Consider the following 16,260-nt stretch of genomic DNA (forward strand, 5'->3'; position numbering starts at 1 on the left):
TGACCGTAAGGTGCTACAGAGGGTAGTGCGAACGACCCAGTATATCATTGTGGCCAAGCTTCCTGCCATCCAGGACCTATATAGTGGGCGGTGTCAGAGGAAAGCCCACAAAATTGTCAGAGACTCCAGTCACCCAAGTCATAGACTGTTTCACCACCGGACAATTTACATTGCCCCCCCCACCCCCCTCCCTTTTGTGTACTGCTGCTACTCACTGGTTGTTTGTTACCTCTGCTGTTACCTATGCATAGTCACTAAGCCCCCACCTTCATGTACAGATTACCTCAACTAGCCTGTACCCCCGCACACTGACTCGGTACCGGTGCCCCCTGTATATAACCTCGTTATTGTTATTCTCATTGTGTTACTTTTTATTATTACTTTTTATTTTAGTCTACTTGGTAAACGTTTTCTTCTTCTTGAACTGCAGTAAAGGGGTTCTACACTTTTCATCTCTAGCCGACACCTTTCACAGAACAGTTCACTGAATTGTCCATTGAAATAAATGTTGACAATTTAATCATTGCTTCATAAAGGCCTGATTGGTGGAGTGCTGCAGAGATGGTTGTCCTTCTGGAAGGTTCTCACATCTCCACAGAGGAACTTTGGAGCTCTGTCAGAGTGACCATCAGGTTTTTGGTCACCTCCCTGACCAAGGCCCTTCTCCCCCAATCGCTCAGTTTGGCTGGGTGACCAGCTCTAGGAAGAGTATTCCATTTAAAAATGATGGAGGTCACTGTGTTCTTGGGGACCTTCAATGCTGCAGAATTTTTTTGGTACCCTTCCCCAGATCTGTGCCTCGAAATAATCCTGTCTTGGAGCTCTACGGACAGTTCCTTCGACCTCATGGCTTGGTTTTTGCTCTGACGTGCACTGTCAACTGTGGGACCATATATAGACAGGGGTGTGTGTGCCTTCCAAATAATGTCCAATCAATTGAATTTACCACAGGTGGACTACGAACAAGTTGTAGATACATCTCAATGATTATTAATGGAAACAAGATGCACCTGAAAGCAATTTTGAGTCTCATAGAAAAGGGTCTGAATACTTATGTAAGTAAGGTATTTCTGTTTTTTTACCTGTTTTCACTTTGTCATTATGGGCTATTGATGACACCCCTCTGAAACAAGATAGCCTAACCATCAGAAAAACATCTTCCTTCGCCTACTCCTCCCGCTGCTGCTTGCCTTCGTAAATTCTGATGTTATGCTCCTAAAGTTTCTGATAATAGGCTACACCAGCAGTCGTTATGCTCCTATAGTTTCTGGTAATAGACTACACCAGCAGTCGTTATGCTCCTATAGTTTCTGGTAATAGTCTACACCAGCAGTCGTTATGCTCCTATAGTTTCTGGTAATAGGCTACACCAGCAGTCGTTATGCTCCGATAGTTTCTGGTAAGGCTACACCAGCAGTCGTTATGCTACTATAGTTTCTGGTAATAGGCTACACCAGCAGTCGTTATGCTCCTATAGTTTCTGATAATAGGCTACACCAGCAGTCGTTATGCTTCTATAGTTTCTGGTAATAGACTACACCAGCAGTCGTTATGCTCCTATAGTTTCTGGTAATAGGCTACACCAGCAGTCGTTATGCTACTATAGTTCCTGGTAATAGGCTACACCAGCAGTCGTTATGCTCCTATAGTTTCTGGTAACAGCAACCCTTTTCCATTTGGTGCTAATTTATCTGACCATTTCTACTGATCTGGTGCCAGTTCTGATTTTCATATTCACATTTTACTTGACCAGACTCATTTAATTTATAATAGTATCTCAAAAGTATTATCTGTACATTCTATCTAAATCTAAATGAAAATTATGCAAATCTTAAAGTAACTTTTATTGCCATTGCCAACTATCTAAAAATAGTCTACATAAAGCCAACAAATAAAAACATCACAGCCTGCAGGTAGAAAATATCCTGATAAAAATAAATATCTAATAATTCACATTTGCTGCACATGGCATGTCTACAACAAACTTGAAACATTGTATCAACTGGGTCGGCCCAAAACTCGAGATAGCAAGCTTGCAACATGGTATAAAATATTCTTGGCCCTCAGAGTTTCCTGCGCCAGTGAGTTCGGGACAGACACAGCTGTTGGCTGTTTGTGCAAAGAATAAGAAGTAATCAGGTATTTTATAACATTTCCACTGGATCAGAGCATTACATCTTTCCCTTTTATGCTGAGTGGTTATCGAAAGGGCGAGAGCTGGAAATATTTTACGAAAATACTTTGAGGAACTATTGTCATTCGCAATTGATTTTGATTAGACTTTGTTTACTTGCTGTTTGAGGTGAAGAAGAAAATACTTTGAGAAGCTCCACAGCTCAGTAGTGGTGGTGTGTTAAGACAATCAGAAATACTATCAGACATCCCTAAATTGGCACATTTATAGGCCTACATTTGCGCGCAGGACAGGTAGACTAGTCCTACTTCTATCAAATCAAAATGTATTTGTCACGTGCGCCAAATACAACAGGTGTAGTAGCCCTTACAGTGAAATGCTGACTTACAGGCTCTAACCAACAGTGCAAGTCTAAGTTTAAAAAATGCACTCGAACTACGTATCATTTAGTGGCTCCTTATGTTATGCTGGGAAAACAGTTTATGTGCACAGAAATCCTAAATAATTTCAGAGTTTGCTAAATCCAATGGTTCTAACCGAGAGTCACCTTAACTTTACTGACAACAGCCAAATGGATACTGTCATTGACGTGGTTCTTCAATAATTACACATAATACTTAATACTGTAGCTGTTTAGTTACAGTCACATGTTCAACTATCATCAGCTGATCCAGGAAATCATTTTCTGAATGACAGTATCATGACAAACATCACAACATGCAACAACAACCAAAGTGCTTCTTCATTCATTACTCTGGTAAAGACAGTTATGCCGTGCTCCACGTTGGATCCAACATCCCTAACAAATTGATGTTTATAATGTGTTATTGTCTGCTTGATTTCCAGTAGGGTCTCGTTAGTCTGTTTGGACACGGAGATACTTAGCTCATAATGTGTAGAGAACTGTTCCTTGATGGATAGGCTATTGTACAACACACACAGCTATTTTCCTTTATTCAGGACATTTAGAATGAAAACACATTACAGAGTAGCCTAGTGAGATTATTCACTAAATTATCTGGTGATCAGGTTATGAAATGTCATGACAAAGACATTTTAGTTTCCATGTTTCACCTGAAATATTAAACGATTTATAGTCCTAGGTCTATGTTGTTGTTAGGTGAAGTTTTGGGTCCTACAGGAGGTCTGTGTTATAGTTATGGGTCCTACAGTAGGTCTATGTTGTTGTTAGGTGAAGTTATGGGTCCTACAGTAGGTCTATGTTGTTGTTAGGTGAAGTTATGGGTCCTACAGTAGGTCTATGTTGTTGTTAGGTGAAGTTATGGGTCCAACAGTAGGTCTATGTTGTTGCTAGGTGAAATTATGGGTCCTACAGTAGGTCTATGTTATAGTTAAGGGTCCTACAGTAGGTCTATGTTGTTGTTAGGTGAAGTTATGGGTCCTACAGTAGGTCTATGTTATAGTTAGGTGAAGTTATGGATCCTACAGTAGGTCTATGTTATAGTTAGGTGAAGTTATGGGTCCTACAGTAGGTCTATGTTATAGTTAGGTGAAGTTATGGATCCTACAGTAGGTCTATGTTATTGTTCGGTGAAGTTTTGTTAAACACTTAGTGGACAAACCCTCATTGTCAGGCTGATGGCAAAGCTAGCCAAATAGCATTTTAAGTGTTTTAAAAAAAGGTATAAAGCAGTTGATTTGCAACAATAACACAAACATTATGTTAAGCAGGACATTCAAACGAGGCTTACAATTATAATCCAAAAGTAATGTGAAATGCACTCATAAGCAACCTGTAAATGGAGGCTATATTTGCTGTCAGCCTATGAGAATTCCCCTGAGTTTTCCCCCATGGTGGTGAATTAGTGAATAGACACAGAGCTTAATGTGAGTTTCCATGAGTAGCACTCCTGATCTTGCGCTGATAGTGCGCTGTAATATTCAGAATACTTTGTGGAAAACTAAAATCTTAACTGACCATTTTTGCTCCAATAAGATATACTACATCCATAACTAGTGGTTTCCTCATTAGCAGATATACTACATTTACATTTAAGTCATTTAGCAGACGCTCTTATCCAGAGCGACTTACAAATTAGTGCATTCACCTTATGATATCCAGTGGAACAACCACTTTACAATAGTGCATCTAAATCTTTTGAGGGGGGGGGGGGGGGGGGGGGGGGGGTAGAAGGATTACTTTATCCTATCCTAGGTATTCCTTAAAGAGGTGGGGTTTCAGGTGTCTCCGGAAGGTGGTGATTGACTCCGCTGACCTGGCGTCGTGAGGGAGTTTGTTCCACCATTGGGGTGCCAGAGCAGCGAACAGTTTTGACTGGGCTGAGCGGGAACTGTACTTCCTCAGAGGTAGGGAGGCGAGCAGGCCAGAGGTGGATGAACGCAGTGCCCTTGTTTGGGTGTAGGGCCTGATCAGAGCCTGAAGGTACGGAGGTGCCGTTCCCCTCACAGCTCCGTAGGCAAGCACCATGGTCTTGTAGCGGATGCGAGCTTCAACTGGAAGCCAGTGGAGACAGCGGAGGAGCGGGGTGACGTGAGAGAACTTGGGAAGGTTGAACACCAGACGGGCTGCGGCGTTCTGGATGAGTTGTAGGGGTTTAATGGCACAGGCAGGGAGCCCAGCAAACAGCGAGTTGCAGTAATCCAGACGGGAGATGACAAGTGCCTGGATTAGGACCTGCGCCGCTTCCTGTGTGAGGCAGGGTCGTACTCTGCGAATGTTGTAGAGCATGAACCTACAGGAACGGGCCACCGCCTTGATGTTAGTTGAGAACGACAGGGTGTTGTCCAGGATCACGCCAAGGTTCTTAGCGCTCTGGGAGGAGGACACAATGGAGTTGTCAACCGTGATGGCGAGATCATGGAACGGGCAGTCCTTCCCCGGGAGGAAGAGCAGCTCCGTCTTGTCGAGGTTCAGCTTGAGGTGGTGATCCGTCATCCACACTGATATGTCTGCCAGACATGCAGAGATGCGATTCGCCACCTGGTTATCAGAAGGGGGAAAGGAGAAGATTAATTGTGTGTCGTCTGCATAGCAATGATAGGAGAGACCATGTGAGGATATGACAGAGCCAAGTGACTTGGTGTATAGCGAGAATAGGAGAGGGCCTAGAACAGAGCCCTGGGGGACACCAGTGGTGAGAGCACGTGGTGCGGAGACAGATTCTCGCCACGCCACCTGGTAGGAGCGACCTGTCAGGTAGGACGCAATCCAAGCGTGGGCCGCGCCGGAGATGCCCAACTCGGAGAGGGTGGAGAGGAGGATCTGATGGTTCACAGTATCAAAGGCAGCCGATAGGTCTAGAAGGATGAGAGCAGAGGAGAGAGATTTAGCTTTAGCAGTGCGGAGCGCCTCCGTGACACAGAGAAGAGCAGTCTCAGTTGAATGACTAGTCTTGAAACCTGACTGATTTGGATCAAGAAGGTCATTCTGAGAGAGATAGCAGGAGAGCTGGCCAAGGACGGCACGTTCAAGAGTTTTGGAGAGAAAAGAAAGAAGGGATACTGGTCTGTAGTTGTTGACATCGGAGGGATCGAGTGTAGGTTTTTTCAGAAGGGGTGCAACTCTCGCTCTCTTGAAGACGGAAGGGACGTAGCCAGCGGTCAAGGATGAGTTGATGAGCGAGGTGAGGTAAGGGAGAAGGTCTCCGGAAATGGTCTGGAGAAGAGAGGAGGGGATAGGGTCAAGCGGGCAGGTTGTTGGGCGGCCGGCCGTCACAAGACGCGAGATTTCATCTGGGGAGAGAGGGGAGAAAGAGGTCAAAGCACAGGGTAGGGCAGTGTGAGCAGAACCAGCGGTGTCGTTTGACTTAGCAAACGAGGATCGGATGTCGTCGACCTTCTTTTCAAAATGGTTGACGAAGTCATCCGCAGAGAGGGAGGAGGGGGGGGGGGGGGAGGATTCAGAAGGGAGGAGAAGGTGGCAAAGAGCTTCCTAGGGTTAGAGGCAGATGCTTGGAATTTAGAGTGGTAGAAAGTGGCTTTAGCAGCAGAGACAGAAGAGGAAAATGTAGAGAGGAGGGAGTGAAAGGATGCCAGGTCCGCAGGGAGGCGAGTTCTCCTCCATTTCCGCTCGGCTGCCCGGAGCCCTGTTCTGTGAGCTCGCAATGAGTCGTCGAGCCACGGAGCAGGAGGGGAGGACCGAGCCGGCCTGGAGGATAGGGGACATAGAGAGTCAAAGGATGCAGAAAGGGAGGAGAGGAGGGTTGAGGAGGCAGAATCAGGAGATAGGTTGGAGAAGGTTTGAGCAGAGGGAAAAGATGATAGGATGGAAGAGGAGAGAGTAGCGGGGGAGAGAGAGCGAAGGTTGGGACGGCGCGATACCATCCGAGTAGGGGCAGAGTGGGAAGTGTTGGATGAGAGCGAGAGGGAAAAGGATACAAGGTAGTGGTCGGAGACTTGGAGGGGAGTTGCAATGAGATTAGTGGAAGAACAGCATCTAGTAAAGATGAGGTCAAGCGTATTGCCTGCCTTGTGAGTAGGGGGGGAAGGTGAGAGGGTGAGGTCAAAAGAGGAGAGGAGTGGAAAGAAGGAGGCAGAGAGGAATGAGTCAAAGGTAGACGTGGGGAGGTTAAAGTCACCCAGAACTGTGAGAGGTGAGCCATCCTCAGGAAAGGAACTTATCAAGGCGTCAAGCTCATTGATGAACTCTCCAAGGGAACCTGGAGGGCGATAAATGATAAGGATGTTAAGCTTGAAAGGGCTGGTAACTGTGACAGCATGGAATTCAAAGGAGGCGATAGACAGATGGGTCAGGGGAGAAAGAGAGAATGTCCACTTGGGAGAGATGAGGATCCCAGTGCCACCACCCCGCTGACCAGAAGCTCTCGGGGTGTGCGAGAACACATGGGCAGACGAGGAGAGAGCAGTAGGAGTAGCAGTGTTATCTGTGGTAATCCATGTTTCCGTCAGTGCCAAGAAGTCGAGGGACTGGAGGGAAGCATAGGCTGGGATGAACTCTGCCTTGTTGGCCGCAGATCGGCAGTTCCAGAGGCTGCCGGAGACCTGGAACTCCACGTGGGTCGTGCGCGCTGGGACCACCAGGTTAGAGTGGCAGCGGCCACGCGGTGTGAAGCGTTTGTATGGTCTGTGCAGAGAGGAGAGAACAGGGATAGACAGACACATAGTTGACAGGCTACAGAAGAGGCTACGCTAATGCAAAGGAGATTGGAATGACAAGTGGACTACACGTCTCGAATGTTCAGAAAGTTAAGCTTACGTTGCAAAAATCTTATTGACTAAAATGATTAAAATGATACAGTACTGCTGGCTGGTGAAGTAGGCTAGCTAGCAGTGGCTGCGTACTACATCCATAACTATTTTTTTCCTCATTAGCAGATATACTACATCCATAACTAGCGGTTTCCTCATTACCAGATATACTACATCCATAACTAGTGGTTTCCTCATGACCAGATATACATCATCCATAACTAGTGGTATCCTCATTACCAGATATACTACATCTATAACTAGTGGTTTCCTCATTAGCAGATATACTACATCCATAACTAGTGGTTTCCTCATTAGCAGATATACTACATCCATAACTAGTGGTTTCCTCATTAGCAGATATACTACATCTATAACTAGTGGTTTCCTCATTACCAGATATACTACATCCATAACTAGTGGTTTCCTCATTAGCAGATATACTACATCCATAACTAGTGGTTTCCTCATTAGCAGATAAACTACATCCATAACTAGTGGTTTCCTCATTACCAGATACACTACATCCATAACTAGTGGTTTCCTCATTACCAGATACACTACATCCATAACTAGTGGTTTCCTCATTACCAGATAAACTACATCCATAACTAGTGGTTTCCTCATTACCAGATAAACTACATCCATAACTAGTGGTTTTCTCGTTAGCAGATATACTACATCCATAACTAGTGGTTTCATCATTACCAGATATACTACATCCATAACTAGTGGTTTCCTCATTAGCAGATATACTACATCCATAACTAGTGGTTTCCTCGTTACCAGATATACTACATCCATAACTAGTGGTTTCCTCGTTAGCAGATATACTACATCCATAACTAGTGGTTTCCTCATTACCAAATATACTACATCCATAACTAGTGGTTTCCCCATTACCAGATATACTACATCCATAACTAGTGGTTTCCTCATTACCAGATATACTACATCCATAACTAGCGGTTTCCTCATTACCAAATATACTACATCCATAACTAGTGGTTTCCCCATTACCAGATATACTACATCCATAACTAGTGGTTTCCTCATTAGCAGATATACTATATCCATAACTAGTGGTTTCCTCATTAGCAGATATACTACATCTATAACTAGTGGTTTCCTCATTAGCAGATATACTACATCCATAACTAGTGGTTTCCTCATTACCAGATACACTACATCCATAACTAGTGGTTTCCTCATTACCAGATACACTACATCCATAACTAGTGGTTTCCTCATTACCAGATACACTACATCCATAACTAGTGGTTTCCTCATTACCAGATAAACTACATCCATAACTAGTGGTTTTCTCGTTAGCAGATATACTACATCCATAACTAGTGGTTTCATCATTACCAGATATACTACATCCATAACTAGTGGTTTCCTCATTAGCAGATATACTACATCCATAACTAGTGGTTTCCTCGTTACCAGATATACTACATCCATAACTAGTGGTTTCCTCGTTAGCAGATATACTACATCCATAACTAGTGGTTTCCTCATTACCAAATATACTACATCCATAACTAGTGGTTTCCCCATTACCAGATATACTACATCCATAACTAGTGGTTTCCTCATTACCAGATATACTACATCCATAACTAGCGGTTTCCTCATTACCAAATATACTACATCCATAACTAGTGGTTTCCCCATTACCAGATATACTACATCCATAACTAGTGGTTTCCTCATTAGCAGATATACTATATCCATAACTAGTGGTTTCCTCATTAGCAGATATACTACATCTATAACTAGTGGTTTCCTCATTAGCAGATATACTACATCCATAACTAGTGGTTTCCTCATTACCAGATACACTACATCCATAACTAGTGGTTTCCTCATTACCAGATACACTACATCCATAACTAGTGGTTTCCTCATTACCAGATACACTACATCCATAACTAGTGGTTTCCTCATTACCAGATATACTACATCCATAACTAGTGGTTTCCTCGTTAGCAGATATACTACATCCATAACTAGTGGTTTCCTCATTACCAGATATACTACATCCATAACTAGTGGTTTCCTCATTACCAGATATACTACATCCATAACTAGTGGTTTCCTCATTACCAGATATACTATATCCATAACTAGTGGTTTCCTCATTAGCAGATATACTACATCCATAACTAGTGGTTTCCTCATTAGCAGATACACTACATCCATAACTAGTGGTTTCCTCATTACCAGATACACTACATCCATAACTAGTGGTTTCCTCGTTACCAGATATACTACATCCATAACTAGTGGTTTCCTCATTACCAGATATACTACATCCATAACTAGTGGTTTCCTCGTTAGCAGATATACTACATCCATAACTAGTGGTTTCCTCATTACCAGATATACTACATCCATAACTAGTGGTTTCCTCATTACCAGATATACTACATCCATAACTAGTGGTTTCCTCATTACCAGATATACTACATCCATAACTAGTGGTTTCCTCATTACCAGATATACTACATCCATAACTAGTGGTTTCCTCATTACCAGATATACTACATCCATAACTAGTGGTTTCCTCATTAGCAGATATACTACATCCATAACTAGTGGTTTTGTCATTACCAGATACACTACATCCATAACTAGTGGTTTCGTCATTACCAGATACACTACATCCATAACTAGTGGTTTCCTCATTACTAGATATACTACATCCATAACTAGTGGTTTCGTCATTACTAGATATACTACATCCATAACTAGTGGTTTCGTCATTACTAGATATACTACATCCATAACTAGTGGTTTCCTCATTAGCAGATATACTACATCCATAACTAGTGGTTTCCTCATTAGCAGATATACTACATTCATAACTAGTGGTTTCCTCATTAGCAGATATACTACATCCATAACTAGTGGTTTCCTCATTACCAGCTATACTACATCCATAACTAGCGGTTTCCCCATTACCAGATATACTACATCCATAACTAGTGGTTTCCTCATTAGCAGATATACTATATCCATAAATAGTGGTTTCCTCATTAGCAGATATACTACATCTATAACTAGTGGTTTCCTCATTAGCAGATATACTACATCCATAACTAGTGGTTTCCTCATTACCAGATACACTACATCCATAACTAGTGGTTTCCTCATTACCAGATACACTACATCCATAACTAGTGGTTTCCTCATTACCAGATACACTACATCCATAACTAGTGGTTTCCTCATTACCAGATATACTACATCCATAACTAGTGGTTTCCTCGTTAGCAGATATACTACATCCATAACTAGTGGTTTCCTCATTACCAGATATACTACATCCATAACTAGTGGTTTCCTCATTACCAGATATACTACATCCATAACTAGTGGTTTCCTCATTACCAGATATACTATATCCATAACTAGTGGTTTCCTCATTAGCAGATATACTACATCCATAACTAGTGGTTTCCTCATTAGCAGATACACTACATCCATAACTAGTGGTTTCCTCATTACCAGATACACTACATCCATAACTAGTGGTTTCCTCATTACCAGATATACTACATCCATAACTAGTGGTTTCCTCATTACCAGATATACTACATCCATAACTAGTGGTTTCCTCGTTAGCAGATATACTACATCCATAACTAGTGGTTTCCTCATTACCAGATATACTACATCCATAACTAGTGGTTTCCTCATTACCAGATATACTACATCCATAACTAGTGGTTTCCTCATTAGCAGATATACTACATCCATAACTAGTGGTTTTGTCATTACCAGATACACTACATCCATAACTAGTGGTTTCGTCATTACCAGATACACTACATCCATAACTAGTGGTTTCCTCATTACTAGATATACTACATCCATAACTAGTGGTTTCGTCATTACTAGATATACTACATCCATAACTAGTGGTTTCGTCATTACTAGATATACTACATCCATAACTAGTGGTTTCCTCATTAGCAGATATACTACATCCATAACTAGTGGTTTCCTCATTAGCAGATATACTACATTCATAACTAGTGGTTTCCTCATTAGCAGATATACTACATCCATAACTAGTGGTTTCCTCATTACCAGCTATACTACATCCATAACTAGCGGTTTCCTCATTAGCAGGGTGGTGATTCTGCAACCAAATTGTGTGCATCGCCCTCCTGCCGCAATTTTACAAACACAGAAAGGGGCCTATATTGGAGACCAAAAGTCGTCTGACACAGTGCTTAGGAATTCAACAACTTGAATAACTTATTTCTAGCCTACAATCATCGATGTTACTACTAATGTGAAAACAAGACAATTGTCATATAATTTAACAGACGTCATTTGTTGTACAACTTCATGGGTATCACCTTTTACCTCAAATAAACAGTGGATTTCTGCTGTTATGGGCCTTTTAACCATCTGTCATTGTGGTTCACACAGGAGAGAGATGTGACTATCGTGGATCCTCTGGGGAGCCTCAACAACCTCATGATGCTGACAAGGCAGAGAAGAGTCTCTCCGGATCAGAACACCTCAAGAAACACCAGCGGAGACCCACAGGGAAGAAATCTCATTGCTGCTCTGACTGTGGGAAACGTTGCAAATATTCATCATACCTTAAAATACACCAGCGAGTACACACAGGAGAGAAACCTTATAGCTGTGATCAATGTGGGAAGAGTTTTACTCAGTCAAGCGCCCTGAAATCCCACCTAAAACTACACACAGGAGAGAAACCTTTTAGCTGTGATCAATGTGGGAAGAGATTTATTAAGTCTAGCAATCTGACAGTACACCAGAGAAAACACACAGGAAAGAAATATTTTAGTTGTAATCAATGTGTGAAAAGTTTTATTACATCTAGAGATCTGACTGTACACCAGAGAACACACACAGGAGAGAAACCTTATAGCTGTGATCAGTGTGGGAAGAGTTTTATTACATCTAGCCATCTGACTAGACACCAGCGAGTACACACAGGAGAGAAACCATTCCACTGTTCAGATTGTGGAAAAAGATTCTCAACTTCACACATTTTGAAGATGCACCAGAAAACACACACAGGAGAGAAATCGTATAGCTGTGCTCAATGTGGGAAGAGATTTACTCAGTCAAGCTCCCTGAAATCACACCGTAAACTACACACAGGAGAGAAACCTTTTATCTGTGATCAATGTGGGAAGAGATTTATTAATTCTAGCAATCTGACAGTACACCAGAGAAAACACACAGGAGAGAAACCTTATAGCTGTGATCAGTGTGGGAAAAGTTATATTACATCTAGCCATCTGACTATACACCAGCGGAGACACACAGGAGAGAAACTTCACCACTGTTCAGATTGTGGAAAAAGCTTTTCAACTTCACATACTTTGAAGATGCACCAGAAAACACACACAGGACAGAAATCTTATAGCTGTGATCAATGTGGGAAGAGTTTTACTCAGTCAAGCTCCCTGAAATCCCACCATAAACTACACACAGGAGAGAAATCTTTTAGCTGTGATCAATGTGGGAAGAGTTTTACTACATCTAGCTATCTGACTATACACCAGCGGAGACACACAGGAGAGAAACCTTATAGCTGTGTTCAATGTGGGAAGAGATACTCTGATAAAAGTTATCTGATCAAACATCAGAAAATACATACATGAAGGAGTTGTTTCATGACATCAATGAATTAATGTCACAATGTAGAATGTTTTAACATTGTAGTAGGAGTATTTTAATGATGTCACAATGTAGAATGTTTTAACATTGTAGTAGGAGTATTTTAAGGAATCTCACAATGTAGAAGCCTAAACGTTTGTCCCCTGTTCTATTGATTTCAGCATGATATGGATATTAGCCTCAGGGGGAAATCCAGGCTCTGATTTGGGAGTATTATTTATGTGATTAAGCAAAAGGTGGCAAACAAAAAAAGAGTTGTGTTACACTTACCACGTTGGTGACCCACTTGAATCAAACTGCAACACTTCAAAATGTAGCTAGCTGTTTTCTACAAGTGCAACCTCATCTCCCTCCTGTCGCACAATTGATTTCAACGTGATATCGATGAGTGATGACAAATAAGTGTAGCGTTCCTTTGTTTAGCGACCCCTACATTTAAATGCATCACTCCAACATGTAGCTGACTGTCTTCTGCAGGTTGTCCTCTAACCAGTGAGGTTAAAGATATCTCTCATTTCCATGTGTTTTGTTTAGTTGTGTTAGTTTCAACAGCATGTACAAACTAATTTCCACCCTAATCGATATCAGTGATTTATTGCTACTTGTCAAAACAACAGCGTTTTTAGTGCTTGTGCAGTTTATAAGGAGCTTGTTTTAAAAAATACAATTATTGTGGCAGATGTTTGTGTATATACCACATGTTAGGTTTTCAATTTATCCCAAACTGTTTCTGCATATTGGTTATTGATTTGGACATGTTAAAACTGTGTTTTGACATTGGGCTATCCCACCTAGCAACTATGCAATCAAATATTTCATATTTACATTTCATGTAACATTTAGTAGTGATATTTATTCATGCAAGCAACTGACAATTTTTGGGGTACAATTATATTGACATTGTTACCCTGCTTTTAGAATTTTAAGGTTAATTCTCACATGTGCCAAACCAAATGTACTAGAGCATGACATTGGGGATTGGGCCCCGATCCAACAACATGCCTTTCGAGTGAACCCTGATAAGGGAGAGAAGCTCTGCAGTTAGGTTGAAAGTTACTATGGATATTGCAGGAGTTTCCTCTTGAAATCAGACATGTCTGTGGTAAGGACAACTTGGTTGCTGATTGTCTCAAGGGTGGGCAGTCAGAATGCTTTGTGTTTTGCGTTTAGCCAGTGCGTTGCCATGGATCACAATTTATTTTGACTGCACGTTTTTCCGTATTGGAGATTCATTTTGTTTGGGCTCGTTTCAAGGGGACAAGAGTTCTAGAAGCTAGTGAGGTTTCGGTTTCTTTGTGGGAAAAATAAATGTTTTTAATTGTTGTTAGACAGACACCATGTTTATATTGTAGAAGGTGAAGCATTGTAGTTGATTATAATGTGAAATGGAAGTTGTTTTCTGTTGGTGGTGAGCATTCTCTTAAGGTGTTAGTCTTTGGTTTTTCCAGTTATGTTTTGAGGTTGTTCTTTAGTGAGTAGGATGCACTGATTGGTGTCACCTCGTTAGTCAGTATGTGTTACACCTGTGCTGGTTTGTCCATCTCGTTAGTGAGGTGTTTCACCTGAGCTGGTCCAGGTTCTATTTAAGAGTGTCTGGCCCAGTGCTCCAGTTGTCTTGATAGATGTGGAGAGTCAACACCTTTAGTTGCTCTACCTTTTTGGTTTGCTTCCTGTCTTTAAGTTTGGTGTTAGTTTTTCTCTTGTTTGCCTCTTCTTGGGCAGATTTAGTGGTTCTCATGGTGGGTGTCTTTTAGGTCCCAGTTGTTGTTACTAGTCAATTTTCAGTGGACACCCCCACAGTGACTTTCAGAGCCCCGCCTAAAAAAAAAAAAAAAGCTTGAATTTTGGGATGGATATTGCATCCAATTAATATTTTAATCAATGGCATTTCCTTAGGGTGCTCATTAGTCTTTCAGTTGTTAGTCTTCTGTTTGTTGTGTACTAAATATTTTTAAAAATTATTTGTTTTTTCCTGTAAAGCCATTGTGTTGCATCCATGTCTGAAATGTGCTGTATAAATAAAGCTTGATTTGATTTCAACAAATGAACCCAATGACTGACCAATCAACAGACTCTTGGTCCCTTTTAGTATTTGTTAATGAATAGAATACAGTATATGCATGTGAGATGAGTTATACATAGACTAAGATACAGTAGAATAGGATAGAATACAGTATATACATATGAGATGAGTAATGCAAAATATGTCAACATTATTAAAGTGACTAGTGTTCCATTTTTAAAGTGGCCAGTAATTCCAAGTCTATGTATATAGGCAGCAGCCTCTAATGTGCTAGTGATGGCTATTTAACAGTATTTAACAGTCTGATGGCCTTGAGATAGAAGCTGTTTTTCTGTCTCTCGGTTCCAGCTTTGATGCACCTGTACTGACCTCGCCTTCTGGATGATAACGGGGTGAACAGGCAGCGGCTCGGGTGGTTGTTGTCCTTGATGATCTTTTTGGCCTTCCTGTGACATCGGGTGCTGTAGATGTCCTGGAGGGCAGGTAGTTTGCCCCCGGTGATGTGTTGGGCAGACCGCATCACCGGGGGGGGGGGGGGGTGCAGTTGCGGGCAGTGCAGTTGCCGTACCAGGCGGAGATACAGCCTGACAGGATGCTCTCAATTGTACACCTGTAAACGTTCGTGAGGGTTTTAGGTGCCTAGCCAAATTTCTTCAGCCTCCTGAGGTTGAAGAGTTGCTGTTGCGCCTTCTGCACCACGTTTCTGTGTGGGTGGACCATTTCAGTTTCTCAGTGATGTGTACGACGAGGAACTTTCCACCTTCTCCACTGCGGTCCCATCGATGTGGATAGGGGGGTGCTCCCGCTGCGGTTTCCTGAATTCCACGATCATCTCCTTTGTTTTGTTGACGTTGGGCGAGAAAATGTGAAGTGGGTCTAGGGTATCAGGTAAGGTAGAGGTGATATGATCCTTGACTAGTCTCTCAAAGCACTTCATGATGACGGAAGTGAGTGCTACGGGGCGATAGTCATTTAGTTCAGTTACCTTTGCTTTACCAGCTCCCGAGTGGCGCTACGGTCTAAGGCACTGCATCTCAGTGCAAGAGGTGTCACAAGAGGCATCCCTGGTTCGAATCCAGGCTGAATCACATCTGGCCGTGATTGGGAGTCCCATAGGGACGCACAATTGGCCCAGCATCGTCCGGGTTTGGCCGGGGTAGGCCGTCATTGTAAATAAGAATTTGTTCATAACTGACTTGCCTAGTTAAATAAAAATATATATTGGGTACAGGAA

General features: G+C 42.1%; 1 protein-coding gene across 1 annotated transcript; it reads left to right on the plus strand.

Moving 5' to 3' along the window:
* Positions 1-11,853: 11,853 nt before the first annotated feature.
* LOC120032550 (gastrula zinc finger protein XlCGF17.1-like) lies at positions 11,854-12,975 on the plus strand (the record flags this gene model as incomplete). The annotated part of the gene is made up of 1 exon (XM_038978693.1): positions 11,854-12,975. A coding segment is annotated over one exon (1,122 nt), but the record flags the coding sequence as incomplete, so codon positions are not given.
* Positions 12,976-16,260: the final 3,285 nt, after the last annotated feature.

The sequence above is a fragment of the Salvelinus namaycush genome, chromosome 39 (assembly GCF_016432855.1).
Source record: "Salvelinus namaycush isolate Seneca chromosome 39, SaNama_1.0, whole genome shotgun sequence".
In the NCBI taxonomy this organism is placed as follows: Eukaryota; Metazoa; Chordata; class Actinopteri; order Salmoniformes; family Salmonidae; genus Salvelinus; species Salvelinus namaycush.